Source organism: Ailuropoda melanoleuca, chromosome 5, assembly GCF_002007445.2.
Source record: "Ailuropoda melanoleuca isolate Jingjing chromosome 5, ASM200744v2, whole genome shotgun sequence".
Taxonomy (NCBI): Eukaryota; Metazoa; Chordata; class Mammalia; order Carnivora; family Ursidae; genus Ailuropoda; species Ailuropoda melanoleuca.
Genome location: NC_048222.1, coordinates 26072257 through 26088396, shown reverse-complemented (window position 1 = coordinate 26088396; position 16140 = coordinate 26072257). Strand labels below are relative to the sequence as shown.

The 16140-nt window shown below is 44.8% G+C and overlaps 1 protein-coding gene across 2 annotated transcripts in view; it reads left to right on the top strand.

Moving 5' to 3' along the window:
- Nucleotides 1-16140, top strand: part of DUSP22 (dual specificity phosphatase 22) — a 61791-nt gene that overhangs the window by 4358 nt on the left and 41293 nt on the right. For both annotated transcript variants that reach the window (XR_004625414.1, XM_034660431.1), the window contains exon 2: nt 9457-9490. Coding sequence is in view for 1 of the 2 variants with exons in the window: in XM_034660431.1 (XP_034516322.1) it covers nt 9457-9490 (34 nt within the window). In the remaining variant the exon portion in view is untranslated. The remainder of the gene's footprint in view (nt 1-9456; nt 9491-16140) is intronic.

The following is a 16140-nucleotide window of genomic DNA, read 5'->3' as shown; positions in this document are numbered from 1 at the left end:
CCAAAATTGCACTCATCATCTACTTACTCCACTCTCCTGAAGTTGTCTGTCTTACCCTCTGAAACCTCCACACCTCCCCACCTCTCTCTTCCTTTTCTCTTTTCCCCCCCACCCTCTCTCTCTCTCTCTCTCACACACACACACGCACACACACACAACCTGTGTTGTGCAGAACAGTAGCCATTAGTCACAGGGCTATTGAGGACTAAAATGTGGCTAATTGCAAATGAGATGTGATTTAAGTATAAAATACACACCAGACTTTGAAGAGTTAGTACAAAAAATTGTAAACCATTCTATGAATAATTTTATATATGGGTTACAGAACTATGTTTATGTATTGGTTATGTTATATAAATATTCTGAATATATTTCAGTTAAATATATTAAAATTGATTTCATCTTTTTTTTTTTTTTTTTTACTTTTTCTGTGGCTTCTAGAAAATTTTAAATTACATATATGGCTCACATTATATTTCTATGGAGCCACCACTCTTCCTTGAGAAACCCACTGTGGTGAAAGACAGAGGGGCAGGACCATCACAAGCCTGATTTGGGGTGTCCCTACCACTCTGCTGCTTTATGAGTGTGATCTTGAACAAGCCACTTAGTGTTTCTGAGCTTCAATTTCTTTACCTCTTTCGACTCATAGAGATGGTGGTTAGCTTATCTAGTCTCATTTGCTCGAAAATGAATATGGTGATACTTCCCCAATTCTTGAGAGACGTAAATGAGAATTTATTAGAAGACGTTCTTGCAAGCTGTAAAGTGCAAATATGCACTGCTATTAGTGTGAGTCGATCTGTCCCATTAATGATTACAGTGATGACGCTGGTTTAGGATGGCTCTGTTCTCCTTAGGAAGATAAAGGAGCAGAGTTGAGAAAGTTTGGCTCAAGAGGGAAAGATCAAAGACATGACTATGCCTCCGTAGTCACATGCCAGGGTTCCTCAACCTCTGCACTGTTAACGTTTTGGGCTGGGTCAGTCTTTGTGGTGAGGTTGTCCTGTGCATTGTAGGAGATTAGCAACATTCCAGGCCTCTACCCACCAGGTGCCAGTTGTACTCTCCCCCCATTGTGACAATCAAAAATACCTCCAGGTTTTCCCAGGTATATGCTGGAGGGCAGAATTGTCCCCTATTGAGAGCCACTGGCCTCGGCTTCTCCCCTCAGAAGTGAAGGTCTGGGTGATCTGGAACTGGATCATTATCAAAAGGTGAATAGGGCCTTAAAGGTTGAGAAGCTCTGTTTTCATATGGTCAGGGCCCAGAAGGTTAGACATCCTTGTGCTGTTAATGCTGCTGTTTCCATGTGACAGACCTGACTTGGCCACCTTCATAATTTATTCATCTGTCCATCCACCCATTCATCAGATTATACTGTTGAGCTCCTGCTATTGTCAAGGCACTGTGCTAGAACCTGTACTGGGAAATGAGTGTGAAAGACAGGCAGACCCGGTCACCTGGGCCCAGGCAGCTTACAGAGGAGTCCTTCTGTGGGAGGTGAGCGCACCATGTACGCACCTGTGTAGACAGACTGCTCTACGCTGGTAATCTGTCTTCTGTCCTCTATACTACCTTCTGGATATTTTCTCTTTTCAACATTACAGTTTTATTTCATATTGAAGGAACAAATGCTTAAGGCTTTAATTCTAAGTGTATACAAGATTATTCTCAGATTCTTATTTATTTATTTTTTTTAAAGAGCTTAAGTGGAATGTAGGGGGTAGAGGGAGAGGGACAGAACCTTAAGCAGACTCTGTGCTGAGTACAGAGTCCAACATGGGGCTCTGTCTCAATGACCCTGAGATCATGACCGCGGGTGAAATAAAGAGTTGGATGCTCAACTGACTGAGCCACCCAGGTGCCCCAAGAGTATCCTCAGATTCGTGCTTCTGCAAATGCAAACTGGTTAAGTCCATAGCCAAATGGCATTAAGAAAGTCTGTGACATTTAACCCTTCACGGATTTCCAAAGTTCTCCACCTCATTCCTGGCATTGAAACCCAGAAAGTTCTTTCTGACCTAGGAAGAATTAAGATTATCCCACCCCCCACAACCTTGTACTGCTGCCTGGTGGAATTTTATCTCTTAAATCTGTTCCGGTGGTGGTCTTAGATTCCATGGTATCCCGAAGCACTAAGAGAAATGTTTAAAAGATAAACTCAAAATATTTACTGCCCTTAGAAGCAGTATTGTTTTGTTCATAAGTGCTTTTTTGTGGTGAAGGATTTGATTTTATGCATTTCTGTATGGACAGTGTTAGTACAGTGTGGGTGTGAAGGGTATTGATCAAGAAGAACCATTAACCACGGAGAATCTTGAGCATGGTCTCAAGGTAGTTTCTGCAGGAGTCTGCCTTCATTTCCTATTTCTAGACAGTCTTTTACCAGAAAACAAGAATCTTTTCTGAGTAGCAGAGTGCTAGAGATCGTCTTCCATTGCCTTTTATTATCTCTTCATGTGCAGGACCCTGTGGCAGGCTTTTGAGACAGAGCAGGGAACACAATAGATGTACCCCCTGCTTCAAGGTCAATCAAAAAAGTAAGCAAATAATAAAATAAGTACTGATAAATATGATGAAGAAAATAACAAGGGGATGTGATGGAGGGTGTCAGGGAATTTATCGTTCAGGAGAGACTTCCTTGAGAGCTGTTATCTCATGGGAGACCTAAATGACAAGGAGCCACCCAGGTGAACAATGGGGGAAGAAGAAATTATTTCTGAGACCCAAAGATGATTAGGACTGATCTGGTTGTTGTTCTCTTAGAGTCACAGAACATTCCCAAACATATCCAAACTGCATATACAAACTTCTTTCCTTGATCTGTTTCTCTTTCCTCCCAGGTGGTAATGATTTCACTCCCCTTGTGTTCTTGCTTCTGGCTTGAGTTCAGACTTCATGAAGTGACTGTCTGAAGTGACTGACTGGTCAGCCACTTTGTCCCAGATGAACACTGTGCTCTTCCATGGTCGTCTCTATAAGCTATCTTTCAGCTGGAAAATTATTTCATTTCATTTTCTCTTTCTCTATACTTAAGGATTACCAGCAACAATCAGGGAAGTGGGTGGGTCAGCTTTTCGGTTTCAAGTTTGAATTATGAAGCTGACTAGGAGTCTACACATTCTTGGGTTTCTAGTCTTGAAAACAAAAATGTAATTTCTCTCTCTGCTGATGGCCAGCCTTCCTTTGTCTTATTTTGTAATTCTATATGGAAGAGACTACAGAAACTGGGATTGAGCCATTCTCTTTCTATTTCTGGCCCTTGAAACACTAGCTTACTCTTGTGGTCTTGAATATGGAGTTTAAAGTTTACTGACATAGCTCTGTCTTCTTTTTGCATGTGTGGAATTTAAGAAACAAAACAGAAGAATGGGGGTGGGGGAAGAGACAAACCGGGGAACAAACTGAAGGTTGCTGGAGGGGAGGTGGCTGGGGGATGGGTTAGATGGGTGATGGGGATTAAGGATGAGCACCAGGTGTTGGATGGACGTGATAAATCACTAAATTCTACACCTGAAACTAATATTACACTGTATGTTAACTGGAATTTAAACGAAGACTTAAAAAATGAAAAAGAATTTTAGGGGCACCTGGGTGGCTCAGTTGGTTAAGCGTCTGCCTTCGGCTCAGGTCATAATCCCAGGGTCCTGGGATGGAGTCGCACATCGAACATTGGGCTCCTTGCTCAGGAGGGAGCCTGTTTCTCCCTCTGCCTGCTTTGCCTGCTCTGCCTGCTCTGCCTCCCACTCCCCCTGCTTGTGCTCCCTCTCTCCCTCTCTCTGACAAATGAATAAATAAATCAATCTTAAAAAAATATAAAATTCTAAATGCATATAAAAATGTGCATCTTAAATGATTTTTAGTAAGTTGGCTCTTTGATTTTAGTAAGCTTAAGCCTCTGTCTTTGCCAGCGCTCTGCGCTGGCATCCCTTTGGCATGCTGCTGTCGTCTAGCACTGGCCCCTGTGCTACCGGTGTGGCCATCGCTGACCCCTGTGGAAACCTGTGCAGGGCAGAAAGGGGCAAGGTTTGATTTCTCAGGCTTTACTCACCATTGTTTTTCATATCTCTCCTTTCCTTTTACCTCCTCCCACCTTATTCACATTCTCTTTTTGTTCATTTATTCATTGAAGAAACATTTACTTGAGTATCTACCAATCAAGGGAGAACCATCCAAGTTGAGAACCAACCAACCATACTCACAAATACGATGCAGGCAGTGGATAGAGGTCATAAACTAGATGTCCGTGGGCTATAGTCGGCTGGCAGATGTGTTTTATTTGTCTATCACAATCTTTCATGTTTTGTGTTTTTTTATGTAGTTGATAGTTGAAAATTGAACTGTTTCCCTTAAAACCTGGATGGTGGAGTTGGGGGCTCACCCTGCACCTTTGTATGGTCACCTCAGCTATGGGGAAGTTTGGGGAAAGAGCTGGGCATGGGCCTGAGGCTGCAGACATAGCAACCTCAGTACTTGCAGGTCTCACTTGTTGAGGTGCCAGATTTAGGCTCTATGGTGATAGCTACCGGGAACGCTAAGAAGGTTTTAATCTGAAGAGTTACATGGTCAATTTTGCACTTGGAGGCAGGTTGAGGGTTCCTTTGGAGGGATAGATCCAAAGGTAGCGAGATCTTCCCGAGGCTGTTACAAGTCAGAGGGGAGGCACTAAGAAGCTGAACAAAGTTTCAAGAGGAGCAAACAAATTGAGGAGCTATTGAGGAGTAGAAGTGAGTGCTTAATGAGGTGTGAGTAGAGTCCAGAGGAGGGAGGGATCTCCTGTTGGAGTGCTCTCTAACTGGTTCTGAGAGTGCCGGTGGGGCTGCTGCTTCCAAGGTGGGTAGGACTTTGCTAGTCTGTGACTTGCCTGAAGGTCTGTACAGCTCATTTGCATTTATGCTTCTTTTTTTTTTTCTGGGTTGAAAGGCCTACATCAGGGTGAGGGTTTGTAAGCAACAAAATCCAGATGTGGCTGCTTTGGGTACAATAGGTAGGTTGACCAGGAAGTCGGGAGAACCAGATTAAGGCTACCTTGCCAGAAGCAGATCCTAGAACTGATCTGCTGAGAGCATTTCTGGGGCTGCCCCAAGGTCCTGCTCCTGCTATTTTCGGTTCTAGATATGCTACTAGCCCTGCTGCCCCTGTTGTGGGAGAGAATGTTGTGGGTTACCTGTGGATTCTGGTCTGGAGCAGCTGTTGCACTTAGGTCACATTTCCGTGTCACAGCAGCAAAGGCAAATGCAAGCAGTCATCTGGTATTTTCAGCTTCTGTGTAAGAGCTGGGCTCTGCTTCCCACCAAGACTCTAAAGTGGGGGGAAATTCCTCAAACATAGGAAAGGCCTTCTGAGGCTAGGAAACCAATGAAATAATTGTCTATTACGGGGTTTATAATTTTTTAGTATAGCCAAGGGAGATGAGGGACCCCAAATAATGGGGATTACTTCTCTATTTAAAGAGAATATTGAGAGCAAAGAAATGTGATATTGCAAAGTAGGACCAGTAAGGGGTATTGGGAAACTGGGGATTACTTGGCTTGGCTGCAGATTGGAGAGAAATGGGGGAAATCCTTCAGGGGTAAGTTGGAGCCATCCTGTGGAAGCCAACTTGAAAATTTCAGTTGAATTTCAGTTTTGGCTTTCCTTTTCTTGGGAAAGGGTTTGCTACTAAACATTATCTAGAAAATAACCCAGTGAGACTATGACATTACAAAATTAATTTGATGGGACGGAGAAGTCAGTTCAATGCAGACTGCTCTCGCCCATGTATGAACTGAGGCTCTGACTGTGCCAAGGAGCCAGGACTGTGCTAGGACTTTGTAACTCACTAGGCAGAAAGAGGCACTGGTGGGATGTGGGGGAAGTGTAGGGGCAGTGCCATGGTGGGAGTGGGGTCCAGATTTTCATTCTGGGGGACTGGGAGAAGGTGACATTCATCAGGAGATTTGAGGAATTGATAATGGGGGTGGGAAGGTGATGTTCTGTTGTAGATAGCCCTGCAGGGAGTAGAAGCCTGACTGGAGTTGGCTTCTAAAGGATGGGTTTAGTGGCCCTCCTCGGACCCTCCCCACCAGCCCCCAGTGTTACCCTTACGGAGATGGTACGATAATGAAGACATTGGCTGCATACACAACTTTACCTTTCCTCTGTTTTTACCATGACATTTCCAAGATATACTAAGTAAAAATATATGAAAATATCTCTCTAATGGCCCCATACATCTTAATCATCTTAGTGGTTCTTAATCTAGAGCCCTGAAAGCCTTCCATGGCTGCCTGTGTCCTGTGTCTGCTGCATGCAGCCTGGTCCACAGCCTGGACCACAGCCTCCTCCTGTTCTTCCCTGCTGGATCTCTGCCTCCCTCATGCTCTCTCCTGGTAGAGATTGACCTTCTTTCTCTGCACTGCTGGTTTCTGTTGCTCCCCTGCCTGGCCTTCCCCCTCTTCTGACCCACTGCTCTTGAACTTCAGATCCCCTAAGTGGGGCTGCCTCCTGAAAATCCTTGGGGATCCCAGAGTGGTCAAGTCACCTCCTCCTTCCCTAGGCAAGAAGCTCCACAAGGGAAGTAGCAGGCATCTGACAGGGCCCTGTCTCTCTCCATCGCATCTGTATCCTGAGTGCCCAGCATGAAGTCCACATATGACAGGAATCAGTAAACCATTCATCTACTGTTATACGTTCTGTGATTTTGGGCAAATACACACGCTCTTATTGTGGTTCATTATAGCTGTCAATTGTATGAATCTGGAGCCACTTGTGGTCAATGTTACAAAAGAAAAATTATTCTTACTAAAAATGGCGGGGAAGACTTTATTTGAAGCTATTGCAATAGGAGGAGATACTATGGCAAGTGAGAGAACTCAACTCCCAATACAACAAGAGCTAGTGGGGATTTATAGCCAACAGGCAAGGTGAGGGAAAGATGGAAAATTACTGAGCAGAACTTGATTAGGTAGCAAGGGTAGAGGAAGATGAGCTTGACTGGATGTCGAGAGTGGGAGGATTCTTGATAAACTGGCTTAGCAGGATTCTTTGCCAAAACTGGTAAGCCACAGGTGAAGCCTATTCAAGAAGAAGGCTCAAAGGAGCCTGACTAAAGTTTGGTTAAGGAGAAAGTCACTGTTACTGTCAGCCAAGAAAGCCACGTGGTGACTCTGCCCTTTAGTATCTCATGTCGACTCCTAATAAAGATAGGAGAAACCCTGGAGAAGGGGAGATTGTACCTGAAAAAGCTCTATTTCTCCAAGAGCTGCCAGAGAATATCAGTTTGATCCCATCTCCAAGATGAACTTGCATTGCTCTTATATTTTAAAACAGGAATGATACAGTATTTACTCCACCCTTCCTCCCAGGAGAATCCCAGGACTGATTCTGTTTCAACAAAGACCTGTCAAATGTTTTTGCTCCTTGGCAGTGCATGCTGGTGTTTTCCTCTGAAATACTGGTTCACGTGTTCCTAGTTACAGAGCTAACCCAGCTTGCCTCAATGCTATGACTTCAGTCTTGGATATAACTGACTTCTCAGTCCCATGGGGCACTCCAAACTAATTTTTTCTCCCTGAGTATTCAGTGAGCCAGGGTGATCACACGTCTCCATGCCCTGCTCACTTCTGGGCCTTGCTTGTTGTCCTGGAGGACGGTTGACCCTTGAACAACACAGGTTTGAATGAATTGCACGGGTCTGCTTATACAAGGACTTTTTTTACGGTACTGTAAATGTATTTCTTTTTCCTTATTTTTTCTTAATAACATTTTCTTTCCTTTCGCTTACTTTAAGAATGTAGTATATAATACGTATAACACACAAGATGTGCGTTAATAGACTATTGGTAAGACTCCCACTCAGCAATAGGCGATTAGTAGTTAAGTTTTTGGGAAGTCACAAGTTGTTCATGGATTCTCAGCTGTGTGGGGAGTTGATGTCCCACCCCTTCATTGTTCAAGGGTCAACTGTAATTATGAATAGAGTCTCTTTTCCTTCTCATAAGTGTCCCCAATTGGTCACTATGTTCTATTGTGCCTTGGCTTGGCAACCTCCCCACCCCAGGACAGAAGCTAGCCCTAGACCTAGTATTACTGAGCTCCAGCAGACTGCCTTGGCCGTGCCACGGTGCAGTCCCCTGCAGTGACTTGCACAGATGCCATCAGTTTTTAGCAAGGCAGCCTGTGGTCAGGAAAATGCTCAAAGAAATCTGCACGCATGAAGAATTACTATATGCTGCTCTTAGCTTTCTTGGTGGGGGTGGATAAACAATAGGGAGTGTGAGGCAGATGAATCTGAGTGGGATGTGGGGTGGGAGTACTCACAGGAGGGTGTTGCCAGGGCAGGGGTCTGCAGTGGCCGGTACTCTCTGTGTGCTTGGAAATCCTGTCAGGTGACGTAACTTCTAAAGCAGTGTCTATATTTGAATTTAAGACTCTTCATACAAAGTAGTGGCAGGACAAGAATTAGCTTTGTATTTTCCAAAGTGGGGGGTTGCTTGTGAAAAACCCAGTCCCTGGTTCTTGTCTCAGACCTACTGAATCATTCTATATGGGGGCTGGGGCTGGGGCTTGTTCAGAAATCTGAATTTTTCACAGCTTCTGGTGATTCTGATGGATTGTCTCGTTTGAGAAGCACTGCGTTAGAAGTAGACATTTGGAGCAAACGTATGTTCTTATTAACTTACGCATTTGGACAGTTCATTCACTCATTTAGTAACTGTTTATTGACTAGTAATCATGAGTGAAGCCCTGGGCCAGGAGCTGGGTATAGAGCAGTGAGTGACAGGATGTGTCAGCTGTCCAAAGAGCTGTCCATTCTAACACAGGAGACGGAGCTCCACCTAGAAATACTCCTGTGACATATCCCTACAAGGGGAGTACTGAGGACCGTGGGAGCTGAAGCCAGGGCCTGCCTCAGAACCTGGGCTCAGGACAGGCCTCTCTAGGGTGTGAGTCAGAGCTAGGTCCTGAAGGATGAGGAGAGTAGGAACATGGCTGCTGGACGTGGAACAGCATGCACCAAGGCCTCAGTAAAGGGAGGTTTGCTGGAGTTGTGAGATAAGTGGGGGATGTTCACATTATTGTGAGAAAAGGAGGAGTCAAGGGGGAAGGGTAGGCAGGAGATATGCAGAGCTGGAGGCCCCCGCGGTTGCTGCTAAACTCTCAGAATGCCAAGGAGCACTGAAGGGCTTGCGTGTAGATGTGTTGGGGAATTCTGGTCCTTGAGGTCCCACAAGCTGATGGGCACCCACGTGTGGCCATTCACATGCTGTTTGAGCAGGCTTCCTGGTGTCCGTGTGCAGGCCAGAGCCCTGGAGACAAGGATGCTGGGTGGTCTGTGCCGGCTGTCTGGGAAGGTGCTGGTTAGTGGGTGTGGCAGGCAACAGGCCTGGGATGTGCTCCCACTGCTCTGGTGAGCAGAACACTCAGCTTCAGGTCTGTAGCACTGACATCTGATCTGTGTCTCTCCCCTAGATCCTGCCTGGCCTGTACATTGGCAACTTCAAAGGTGAGTTATCTTTCCTTACTATTGTGGTAAAAGTGCGTAATATAAACTGTGCTGTTTATGCCACTTTTAAGTGCACATGTCAGGGGACGTTAAGTACGTTCACAGTGCTGTGCAACCATCCATCTCCAGAACTCTTTCGTCATCCCAAACTGGAACTCTGTGCCCATTAAACACAAACTGTTCCCTCTCCCCCAGTCCCTAGAAGACACCATTCCGCTTTCTGTTTCTGGGGATTCGACTGCTTTAAGTTCTTCACATGACTGGCGTCTTGCATGCAGTGTTTGTCCTTTTGTGTCTGCCTTATTTCACTGATCATAATGTTGATTCATGTGGTAGTATGTGTCAGAATTTATTTCCTCTGGGGCGCCTGGGTGCTGCAGCTGGTTAAGCGTCTCCCTTCTGCTCAGGTCATGATCCCAGGGCCCTGGGATCGAGTCCCACATCGGGCTCCCTGCTCACTGGGGAACCTGCTTCTCCCTCTCCCTCTGCCTGCTGCTCCCCCTCCCTCTGCCTGCTGCTCCCCCTGCTTGTGCTCTCTCTCTCTGTCAAATACATAAATAAAACCTTAAAAAAAAGAATTTATTTCCTTTTTAAGGCTGTGTGTATATATATATATATATATTATTTTCCCTTTCATCTGCTGATGGACATTTTGGGCTGCTTCCACCAAGGGTGGAATCGAGCATGATTGAGTCAAGGTATCGACTCAGTTTATATAAAGTCTGATCTGGACCTGGCCACCACTTTTGTTCAGGCCCCTTGCTGGGCCCTCATACTTGTGCCCAACCCCTCAACCAGTGGAGATGTGTATACTTAATAGGATGGAGTACACTTAGGAAACTTGCAAGGCTGCAAGGCTAGAGAGAGCCAACCCTCCTCATAGGCATCTGGAGTTCCTCCCTCCTAGAACAAGCGAGGACACATTCCTGTCTGTTTGCAGGTTGCTCCTTAAATTTGAGTTCAGGTTCAAATTGACTATAAAAACAATCTCTTTTTCCCCCAATATATTTTAAATTACTTTAATGTCATAGAAACTTAACCATTAAGATAATTACTAAAAATATGCATAAAGGAGCATCTATCTTTCATAGTCAGATGATGACTATATCTACAAATCATTTAACTGTGAGATCCCACCACTGTGTATCTATTTTCCTGTGAATCTGTATCAGGTTTTCTTCCCCCAAACAATTCTGAACTGGTAAAAAAAAAAAATATTATAGCATGCTACATTTACTCCTCAGAACCCTCAAAAAAGGATACTTTTGTAAAGTAAATTGTGCTAAAATAGTATATGAGAAAGTAATAAGACATACATAGGAACAGCCCAGAAAATTTTAGGTTCTATACCCACTGATTAAAAAAATGCCCCAGGAGAAACCACATTGAATGAGAAAATACACTATGCTGATCTTTTTTATTTCTCTGCATAATGTTTATTTCCTTCTCTCCTCCTCCCCCAGCCCCCTTTGGCTCCTAGTGCTGTTAATTGGCCTCAGAATTGAGCGTAGAGAGCTGACAGCTGCTAATTGCTACTAGAACATTTTAAAAATAGTACTAGAGTTCCTAAATTAGTAAGCTCTGTAGTTCTGAAAAAGCAGCAAGTGCTTTGTGGTGGGTAGGCGGTAGTACTGGACTACATTAAGGAGCAACTATCTTTTGGGGTTACTTAGGGAGTTATTAACTGCTTTCATGAAGACAGGAGGATGTCTGTGTTTGAGAGCAGAGTTTAGGATAAATTCCTAGACGTAGAATTGCTACGTGAAAGTGTTTACAAATTAAAAATTGTAATGCATACCAACCAAATTCAGTACTTCTGCCAATAGTTTATGATAGTTATATCCTTATTCATAGTAGGATACTTTCTTCTAGAAGATCATGTGTGCACAATTTCAAGGCACATTTTAAAACCCTTTGTACTAAAATCTATACCTATTTTCAAAGTATTCAGTGACATGGGAATCTTTCACGGTTTCTGGATTCTTGCTATGGGTTTTGCCCGTTGGAGAGGTCCATACTACCCCATGCCTCTCCTTGTTCAGGTGCTTAACGTTTTTTTTTATTGTCTTCGGTTATTCTGACATTAGGAGGTGGTCGTGTTTTATTCACTCATCAATTCACCAAACATTTATTAACCACTTACTGGGTGTAAGGCTTATTTCAAGCAAAGGAATAATAGTGCCATGAATAGACAAGAAGGTGGAAGGAAGCGTTGCTCTCCATATAGTTGCCTGTGAATTAACTCACTCATTCCAGAAACTTGTTGCAACGTGCTGGGAGTCTGATGTGGATGTGCACTTCGGTTCTCTGTGGTTCAGAGTCAGAAGGAGCAGGAATGGAACAGGGGAGCAGGTCTTACCGTGAAGAGAAGCGGTGAGGCAGTCTGCCTTCGAATCTGGTTATCCCCCCACCGTCCACGCGCCATAGGTTGCCCTCGGACACATTCCACAGCCTGGACATGAGAGGGGCTGTGGTGAGGATGAACCAGACAGTGTCGCTGATGCACTTGATTCAGAGTCTGGCGCGTGCCTGGGCAGCCGGCGTCCGGCCCTCCTCGCGCTCTCCATCGGCGGGATGGGAGCACAGCCCCGCTTCAGTGGTTGTGGACGGGAGCTCGATGCTCAGACAGCACTCATGCCACGCTGGGTGTGCAGTAGGCGCTGATCGTCAGTAGCTGCAAGTGTGCAAGACCAAGGTGAAAGGATCGTGACTGCTCCTGGAAAGTGCATCCAGCTGTGTTATGGGCCTAGTGCAACGCAACGACCAATACAAAAATGTATAAAGAAAAATTAATAGATTTTTTTTTCTTTCTGAGAGAGCTTCATTTTTGTACAGTGTGGATTGGCACTGCTACCCAGGCCTTGGTGCTAGTGGCCATGGTCTCAATCCAATCACTGAATAGTGTCCTGTCCTGTCTCCTTCCTCCCCTCCCGTACCTCCCTTTTTCTTCTTTTGCCTCTCTTCCCTTCCTCCCTGCCTTCCTTCCTTCCTGCCCAGTAGGGATCCTTTACATGTCACTCTGCAACTTCCTTTTTTTCTTTTTTCCAGTTATGTGTTTATTATTATTATTATTTTTAAATTTTTTATTATGTTACGTTAGTCACCATACAGTATTTTTTTTTTTTAACTTGCAGTGAATCACATACCATTTTTAACACCTGGTCCTGGTGATTCTTCCACCTAGGGAAAAACTCACAAACAAGCTTAGGTTCTGGAGCCTGGTCTTTGATAAGAGCCTCTCAGTTGAGGTGATTAACTTGCAGCTGGCTCTGCCCAGAAGCCAGGAAGGAAGGTGGGAGTGGAAGCTTGAAGAACAGCTCCACCCTGGACCGAGAGGGTGGGGTTAACTGCTGCCGCATAACTTGGCAGATCCCAAAATGGATGTGAGCAGACAGAAGAAGCCCTCATTGTTTGAAGATGTCCACAAAATTCTAGAAATGTGGGAAACAAGCCCACACCTTGTGTGTGTACTGGTGATGTACATAGAGACATGTTTAAGGTCTCAGAGCTTTTGTTCTGCCTGCCAGTGACAATGGGCATGGTTCCCAGGGGTGGTTCCCCAGTTGTTCAGATAAGGCTGACCTGCTGAACTACTGAACACAGATCTTTGGCCCAAGAGAGCTGCATGGTCAGTGTGATCATTAGGTAGTAGAACAGGAGCTGGAATTCCGGTGTCTTTTAAGTAAGCACATATTTGGAAACATTCAGAGGTGATGGGGATTGAAGCCGATACTACAGCCTTGAGACTAATCTGGTCCCAGTGATAATAATAATAATGATGGCAATGATCACATTTACTACATCTGAGCCGAGCACTATTATAAGTGTGTTATTTCATTTAGTATTTCCAGCAGCCCTTTGAGGTGGTACTCTTACCATTTTCCCACATTAGAGGTGAGAAAAGTGAGGCACAGAAAAACTTGTCCAAGGTTGGCACCAATAAATGTCAGAGCCCACATTTGGTAAAGAAGGGAACAGGTAGGAACTGCCCACTTTGGCCCCCATCCTAGGTTGGAAATGTACCCGCTTAAAGGTTGAACACACTAACAGCTCGTTTATAACTCTAGAAGTTATTGTTATGTACAATAATTTATAACTGTAGGATTCATTAAATTAATTTCACAGTGGGATTAAGTATAACTGCAAAACAGATCAGAATCACTTACCCATCACTGAGCAGATTCTCAACTTGGGAGGCAAAAGTTGTTTGCGAAATGACTCAGAACATGGCTTAGGGTTCAGGGTCATAACAGAGTGAATTAGGTCCTTTTAAAATAGAGACCTTCCTTCTCCTCTTTCCTCTCTCTCTCATCCTGCACGGCCATGCTTTTGAGTCCACAAATCAGTGTAACAGGTGCTCTGATATTGGAAAGTCGTTACCAAAGAAGTTCTTTCCTTCCAAATATCTGCTTTTCTAGAGTGCTTATATAGATGGCATTATTTTCAAGTGCTTCTTCCAATATACTTTTGTTAATTTTATTTAGAGGCAATTTTGCTTGACTTTGCTGGAGAAGCTTATTTCCCGTGGCCACTCTAGCATTTCCCACATCTTAGCACTGGATACCCCTGTACATCTATCTTCTGTATCAGTGTAAGATCTAGAACACTAATTCCCCTTCCTAAGGAAGCATGTGGTTGCCACTTTGCCTTTTGAAGAAGTATCTTCCAGGAATCCACTTGCTCCCTTAGCAAGGTCTTACCAGTGATGAGGGGTCTTCCACTGAGGGAACATGCAACAGCAAAGGAGAAAGATCAGGCAGGTGTTTCTATTTCAGTGCTCCCACTGTGTAAAAATGACATTTACTTCTTCTGAAGGCCGAGTGAGCCCTCAAGAGAGTAGACAGAGGCAGGCAGCAAGAGTGGGCAGGAGTCCAGGAGCCAGGAGAGATGTTGGCAGAAAGAGGAAAAGAACATCGTTAGCTGTTTTGCTAATGAAGGGTTGACTGTTTTACTTATTAATATAATTTAGATGAATTTTGTGAATAGTGTTTTTTAAAATTTTTCTTTTCCTGGTTATAAAAGTAATGTAGGATCATCAGTTAAAATAAAATAAAAAATTTTAAAAATCCAAATGTGATAGAAATATGTTAAATAGAGTGAAAACTTCCCCAAACTGTATGTCTCAAGATAACCATGGCCAATGTATATCCTAGATTTTCTCCATGTGAATTCTAATTTGTAATCTTCCTGTTAGTTTATTAATAGTGTTGCATTTGTGATTGCAAGTGGCTGTGAGTTGTTTTCTGGCTTAGAAATGGGATCAAGAGGGAGGAGTTAAGATGGCGGAGGAGTAGGGGACCCCTTTTTCAGCCGGTCCCCTGAGTCGAGCTGGATAGGTACTAGACCAGCCTGAACATCCACGGAATCAGCCTGAGACGCAGGAAGATACATCTGGATCTCTACGAATGAACATCTCCAGTGCTGAGTATTGAGGTACGAAGCGGGGAGCTGTGAATCCGAGCACAGATATAGGAAGATAAAGGGAAGGGGGAGGGAGCCTCTGCGCTCAGGCGCCGGGAAGCGGTAGCCACCTGCACGGGGAGCAGGCGGACTCACGGACCGGCACCCGCGAGAGAGCAGACTGGAACTGTGAGCCGGGGAGCACCGCGCACCAGACTGAGGGCTGGAGCTTCAGAGCGCGAGGGGGCGGCTGGTGGTGTTAGACACACAAAGGACAGAGACGCGCCGGCCCTGGAAGTGAGGGCTGGGACGCCGGGTGTGGGGCGCACAGCCCGGGATGCTTTAAAGTGGCCAGAACAGCAGTGGAGAACGGGCCGCGATCCCTCTGTTCTGAGACAGAGGCTGAGATTCGGCCGCTGCTGCTCTGACTCTCAGAAGAGGCACAGCAATGCTGCTCTGACTCTCAGAAGAGGCACAGCAAACTGCCAGGGAAAGCCGCCAGAGAACAAAAGCCTGGAAATAGCAGCTCACAGTGTGCCCACCCCCATCCCCTCTCGCAGGGGACACGGACACTCTACCCAAACAGGGTTGCCTGAATATTGGCGCGGCAGGCCCCTCCCCCAGAAGGCAGGCTGAAAAATCAAGAAGCCCACATCCCTAAGATCCCTATAAAATAAGTGTGCACTGCCTGGGTCCCGGTCAATAATTTGGGCTCTGGACAACCCCGCAACCTCTCCTCATCAGAATGCTGAGAAGGAGAAATCCCCCCCAGCAAAGAAAAGACAATGAGTCTGTGGCCTCTGCCACAGAACTAGGGGATATGGATATAACCAAACTATCAGAAATGGAATTCAGAGTAACAATGGTCAAGATGATGTGTAGACTTGAAAAAAGTATTAACAAAAATATTAATGAGAATATAAAATCTCTAAGGGTGGAAATGAGAGTGAATCTGGCAGAAATTAAAAATTCTATGAGCCAAATGCAGTCAAAACTAGAGGCTCTGACGGCCAGAGTGAATGAGGCAGAAGAATGTATCAGCGAATTGGAGGGTGGGTTAGTAGAAGAGAAAGCTAAAATAGAATCTGGACTCAAAAAAATCCATGCTCAGGAATGTAGGTTATGGGAGATTACTGACCCAATGAAACATTCCAATGTCAGAATCACCGGCATCCCCGAGGGGGTGGAGAAAAACAGAGGTATAGAAGAGATATTTGAACAAATTGTAGCTGAAAACTTCCCTAATCTAG